At 40.0% G+C, this 6,331-nt stretch overlaps 1 protein-coding gene across 1 annotated transcript; it reads right to left on the bottom strand.

Annotated features, from left to right (window-relative positions):
- Positions 1-172: 172 nt before the first annotated feature.
- Positions 173-4,325, bottom strand: tmem9 (transmembrane protein 9). Its single transcript, XM_088993349.1, has 6 exons — positions 4,091-4,325; positions 3,736-3,827; positions 3,533-3,641; positions 3,014-3,145; positions 2,731-2,909; positions 173-586 (listed from the first exon to the last, which is right to left on the bottom strand). The coding sequence occupies exons 1-5, from the start codon at positions 4,178-4,180 to the stop codon at positions 2,769-2,771; spliced, it is 564 nt and encodes a 187-aa protein (XP_088849475.1). The 5' UTR covers positions 4,181-4,325; the 3' UTR covers positions 173-586; positions 2,731-2,768.
- Between the last annotated feature and the right edge of the window lie 2,006 nt (positions 4,326-6,331).

The raw sequence follows: 6,331 nt of genomic DNA, 5'->3' as shown, positions 1-6,331 counted from the left end.
AGAAGGGAGGAGATGTAATCAAGAGGGAAGTGGGGGGAGGGGGGGGGGGCGACGGCGCCAAACTAAGGCTGATGGAGTCTTCATCCTCAGTGTGCATATCCGTTACCTGATGTTATTTTATTTATTTTTTTAATAGATGGAAGTGTATGTTTATTCAATGCCAAGAACTACACTTTGCCCAATATAAATTAAAACAATGAGAGAAGTAGCGTGGTAGACGGCATTTCTTTTGAGTTGTTTGCAAAAATAGTCAACATCTGCTCCATTTTAAATGGGTAACGTGATGAAACGTAATAAATGTAAAATGTAATAAAGTGTTTGTCTTGTACTCAAACATCATAGAGTACATGGGGAAAATCATTAAGATTGCACAATTGTCTGTTTTTATGTTGCTGTTGTGCTTATTATTTTGCTTTGTGTTGACTATTATGTGAAGCATTGTTAAAGCTGCAGCTGTCATGAAAGCCCTATATGAATTAGGATGTATTGTATTGTCCATCTATATATACACACTCACATTATTGGCGTGAGTTTGTGTTACTTCCAGGTTGAGTGAACGCTGGCGCGAATGGCTGCCGCTGCTCACCTGCAGACAAAAAAAATCTTATCGTTATGTAAAATGCCCTTGAGAGTTTTGAAAGGCGCTTTGAAATAAAATGTATTATTATTATTATTAAAAGTGAAGATAACTTGTAGTAGACATGCACATTCCACGATGACGTCCCTGATCCACTGCTGAAAATGATGCTTTGATCCCCTCCTCTTTCATCTAGAACTGCTTCATGTAACAAAGAGGGTACAGCAAGTGCTGAAGAATGAATGACTCTATGGGTCTTTGTGTTGTCATGTTATTTGTTATTTAGTTTTTTTGTTATCTTTCTTTCCTTTCCTCTTCTTTTCATAACTTTGCTGCTGTGTTACTTCCGGGTAGAGTGAACTCTGGCGCGAATGGGCGCCGCTGCTCACCTGCACAAAAAAATCCTGTGACTGTAAAGTGTCCTTGAGAGTTTTCAAAGGCACTTATAAATTTAATGTATTATTATTATTATTATTATTATTATTATTATTATTATTATTATTATTATTATTATTATTATTATTATAAATATTCAAGAATCATTGAACTGATAATTTAACAAGTGAGCAGTACTGATACCCAGCAAATCGTGTCGATAGTGTGAATATTCAGTATAAGCAAACACATCCACAAGTACTTCTTAACCAGTGATTTCTTATTTTGCATTGAGACAACTGTACAGATAAATCAATAGGAAAAAATAACAGCAAGAACATTCAAACTAGTCATAAATATGTCATAAAACAATCGGGACAAATTAAGTGATAAAACCAAGTGACTGGGCTTAACATAAAAAGCCATGTGGATTTCAAATGCAACAAATGGAATTTATATTATACTAAATTATACTGTCAGGCTTAATCATGTACTAGTTATTTTTTAAGATGTGAATGACATGCAATGAGCACCAAATTTTGATTTAGCTTTTGCGTATCACCAAAACAAACACAAATAGAACACATTATGTGCAACACTTATCATCAACAGCAATAAGAGATTTTTTTTCCTCCCAACAATGTTTCATGGCCAACACAAAGTATCACACATTTTGTGGACCTCACAATGAGAATAAAACGCGGACATACAGCACATCAGTGTGTGCTGCACGGCCAAAAGGTAAAAAACTTGAGGTGATGTTTCGTAGCAAATTCCTGCAATGATTCTGTGATTGGTCCAGTTGCAAAAAAAAGGAAATTGTATCAAGAGTACAGTGGTAAGCAGTCAAACCGCATTTCACACGATTACTTATTCATTATTTTTCCATGGGGATTTTTTCCCCTCTCCATGTCGCTAAAAATACCACCCAATTCATCCTTTTTTCATGCCTTCTTCTCTAAAATGCCACAAGAGGGCGCCGAAGCACCGGTTAATACAACTGATCATTAGAATACAGTATGTCGGAGTCGGGAGGGATCTAATACAGGCAGGATATGGCTCTCAATGCATCAGAGCAGTGTTTTTCAACCTTTTTTGAACCAGCGAACGTTTTTTTACATTGGATTTTTTTGGGGGGCACACCACGAACCATCTCGCAGGAAAGAGGCAATCAGTGACGTGTTGCCACACAGACGAATATTAAATTACCCTCCCAGTCTTTTCAGCACGGACACAGGACAATGACTTAATATCGGCAGAAAATGATTAATAAATGTTTTAAAAAAATTTAAAAAGGGGCATTGGATAGTTTCTCACGGCACACCTGACGATCTCTCACGGCACACAGTGTGCAAATTAAAATTTGAAAAGCAAATTAGTGACAGCTGATCATCAGATTATTGGAAGGTAATAAATGTATGCAATGAATGTATTGGCACAGCAAGGCAAGTTGGACGTGGAGATTCATGTAATACAACATTGTTGCCCTTCATTTGCCAAATATATCACATATTTATGGTTTAAATTATTCATGTTGGCAAATTATAACCCTTTTTTGCAAGGTTAAATACAAGCTTTTTTTTCGGGTTGTGACTCTAATGCATATTCAGTAGTTGGTTCGCCACTGAGCCTATTGACGAGATAGTAGGGAGAAGCGTCATGATCATCAGTGTTACACTAGTCGTTATAGTTTTTGGTCAAGCAACTGAACTCCATTTTGTGAAATTATGACAGTGAAAGAGCAAACAAGAAAGTGCAGCCAATGGCACAGGAAATACCTGCTATCAACCCAGGGTCGGAATGTTCGATGTGACATTTAACTAAGCATCTTGTGGCGGTCAAACACGGTCTTGCGCTGTTCCTGGACCTGCTTCTTCCAGCGTTGCTGTGCCCCCTCGACCCGCTCCAGCACTGTGTTTCCTCTGGCTTGGTTGCTGCTTACCCGTGGACGCATCTCCTAGACGTAGACAGAATAGAATCGCACACATGGAGAAACCCGAATTGAAGGCAAAAAAGATGGCTTCAACCAATGTCAATGCACATGTCTGGTCTTCAGTATACCTCAGAGTCTTCCTCGTTGTGCAGGGGCTGGGTGTATGTATCGCGCTTGCGGATGAGAGGATCCACCAGCAGGAGGAACAGCATGTATAGCATCAGTGCCCCCACAACAGATAAGTAGATGATGATCGTCACCTGTGGCAAAAAGCAGCCATTGATAGATAACTGGACCGTGTGCAACCATTTAGGACAGGGATGTTCCACTGGCACCAGAAGCATGTTCAAAAATTATCATGTACCGTATTTTCCGGCGTATAAGGCACACCCAAAAGCTTTCATTTTCTACAAAAGATGACACTGTGCCTTATTTGCAGGTGCACCTTATATCTGGAGTAACATTGAACCACAACAGGTCTCGCAACTACTGTCATATATATAATTCCTGCGTGATACACAGCAAAAAAATAATAGATGGCGAGTTGTCGGTTACAAATAACATTTGCCAGAATTTTAAAAAGCTCAAATTGACAAATAATAAAAATAATAGCTGAGTAAGCAAAAAAATAAATAAGAGTGAGCAACCTTGATCGTGTTGCTGCTCCGCTCTTCGTACTTGCACTCACAGAGCAGGCAGTAAGCCTCCACATCATGGCCAGGCACCGGCATGGGATCCACCACATGGAGGCAGTTGCTAAGGGGAAAAGGGGGGAAAACTACACGTATCACAAGTGAACAAGTGATGGATCGATTGGAACGGTGCAAGGGAAGAAACGTGCTGTATTTACCAATCCTTTTGGGAAACATTTCTGTTGTAGATGTGGCCAGTGATGTTTCTGTAAGGTGGGCAGATGCACTTGCAGCGAACGTCTTCAAAGCTCTGTCAGTGTAAACAACCAACGAAACAGAACAAACGCCAAATGATGGGCTAGTTGCTGTTCCTGGTATAATAAAATAAAATATGCATGAAACAAAGTACAGTATATATTTTTTTGTCATATCACGTTTGTTTCTCATACAGTCCTGCAAACGGATATATATTAGCGAATGTAATTAACTAACATGTCTCGCAAAGGACATTATGGTTCGTACATAATAATTTCACCTGACATGTTTTTCCCCGCAGCACATCGCCTGTCTTACCTTGGCGTTTGCAAGAGCAGCATTATCCAGCAGCAACGCCACGAGCGCCGCAGCTACAAATCCCCACCAAGTCTCACCGCAAAACGGCATTGTCTCAGGCCCTCAACACCAAGGCGTTTTCCGCCAGAGCAAAAATGCAAAACGGATATCAGAATGGATGCGAAGACTGGAGAGCCTAGTAGTCTGTTATGACAGCGGCCCTATTGCTCCGCTTCCTATTTCCGGTTCATCGTCACAGAAGACTCAAGACGCGCATGGACGCGCGCACACAGACTACTCGTACGACCGCACACACACACGCGCGCCCACAACTCACGCACACGCACGCGCGCACAAACACACTCTGCCACCTGCTGGATAAAATACATACAGTACCCCAATCGATACAGTAAATTCGTCAACAAATCGAAAGCATTCACCGTTTTATATAATACTCCACTATAATTTAAAACTGCTAGTTTTGTTGAAATATTGCAAATAGAAATATTTAGCGAAAAATGCATGATTTGAAAATAAAGAAAGATAAGACGTGGGAATACAATATTTCGTCATCATCACAAAGCCTTTAATCGTCCCACATTGGGGGAATTTGCAATTCGTTGAGTAAAGCTTATTGCTCATTGTCTGTCTCTCCTATTGAAGGTAATGTCATTATTATTTCCAGAGAAACATGATTGATGAGTTATTTAAACGCTTTCCCCAACCTAAAATTCAAGACAACATTGAAATCAAATGCTGCCAAATTTAGCCTGCCCTGAACCACTTGGGCTTGTGGTAACTGAGAGAGATCGATCGAAGGTTCTATTCCTCTAATAAACCAAGACATGAGTGTCAAAAATGAGCCATCCTCTGTCTCACCTCAATCATCTGTGTGTGTCTGCCTCAAGATCCAAAAACGTCTATCTTCTGCAAAGCCTAGAGCAGGGGTGGGCAAACTTTTTGACTCGCGGGCCGCATTGGGTTCTAAAATTTGACAGAGGGGCCGGGCCAGGAGCATTTGGAGGGAGTGTTTGGGCCGGAAATACTCCGAACAAGTTATGTCCATAATTTATAAAAGCACTTCAAATGACTTCGACTGAGCGTATTTTACAAAGATTCCACAGCATATAGCTATAGTTTACGTTTTAAGACTTGCGCTGAATATATGAAGTCTTGTTTTCGAGTTGATGACGATCCCCATGTGACGTCACGTTTGGACCGCCCTGACCGAGAAAGCGACATACAATGCATTTTGGGTACTTTGTTTAGTCTGAAAACTTCGTGTTAATCCGTGTTGATGGCGAAGAAGGAAAACACATAAATAACGCCATGGTGAATCGTTGTGTGTTGCACCAAGACAACTATTTGATATTCGCTGACACAAATTCCCAGCTGACAAATCAGCCCATTTCCAACGGAGCTTGGGCGCAATCTTCTGCTTTTTCTGGGTGCTACATTGCTGTCATTGACGGCTCGAATTGATATGGGAGGACTCCTAGAATCAATTGCAAACATTTATGCTTTCCTCTTCAGAAGAACAAGAACAAGAAAACATCTTCTCCGAATCTGAAGCCATTGTTTTGATTCTCGAGCAACCTTCTGAAACTGGCCATTTCCGGATTCATTTTGAAGTCATTTTTATTGGTGTTTTTCATTTAACTAAAAATATCAGCCTGCCTGATTTGGGTATTTTAGATGCTATAAAACGTTTTTCTGATGTCAGTGGGAAACAAAAACAAAAAATGGTGCCGGTTGTCCTTTAAATGTAGTATGTACAAACCTCATAGCACAGTAAAAACACTACAACCCAATTTATTAACTGTCTTTCAAATGTGAAAAATATCCCTGATCAGTTAATAAATTTGTCTCAAGGAATATGCAAGATATGGCATTTACAAACTATTTCGCAGATACTTGGAGGAGGAAATGGAAATAGATTAAAATAACATATGCACTGTGATTTATCAAGATTGCGTCTGTTTTTAAGTTTCCATCGAAGGGCAAAGAAATCAACATTTATTGAAAAATGGAATCACTTTCAACATTCAAAACATATTATTACACAACGAAATATTCAAGCTCAATAATACCTACTTGTGTTAAATTCCGCCAAATCATAGATGGTTTGTCCTGACCGCGCGCTCAACAAACTCCTCACTGACGCTCTCGCCTTCACGCGCTAACAAAACACGTGTACCGTCGCCGAGCACACAAACATAGACTACCTGCAGTTGAAATTTGCATACTCGGCTCGGCAGCCAA

This window comes from Hippocampus bargibanti, linkage group LG01, assembly GCF_051943395.1.
Source record: "Hippocampus bargibanti isolate YZ-2025 linkage group LG01, ASM5194339v1, whole genome shotgun sequence".
Lineage (NCBI taxonomy): Eukaryota > Metazoa > Chordata > Actinopteri > Syngnathiformes > Syngnathidae > Hippocampus > Hippocampus bargibanti.
This window is presented reverse-complemented; position numbering and strand designations above follow the sequence as displayed.

Excerpts from the sequence above, each read along its gene's own strand:
- tmem9 (XM_088993349.1), bottom strand. The coding sequence starts at position 4,180 with ATGCCGTTTTGCGGTGAGACTTGGTGGGGATTTGTAGCTGCGGCGCTC. Across the intron at positions 3,828-4,090 it reads CTGCTCTTGCAAACGCCAAG|AGCTTTGAAGACGTTCGCTG; the intron begins GTAAGACAGGCG and ends TTACACTGACAG. Across the intron at positions 3,642-3,735 it reads AATGTTTCCCAAAAGGATTG|CAACTGCCTCCATGTGGTGG; the intron begins GTAAATACAGCA and ends TTTTCCCCTTAG.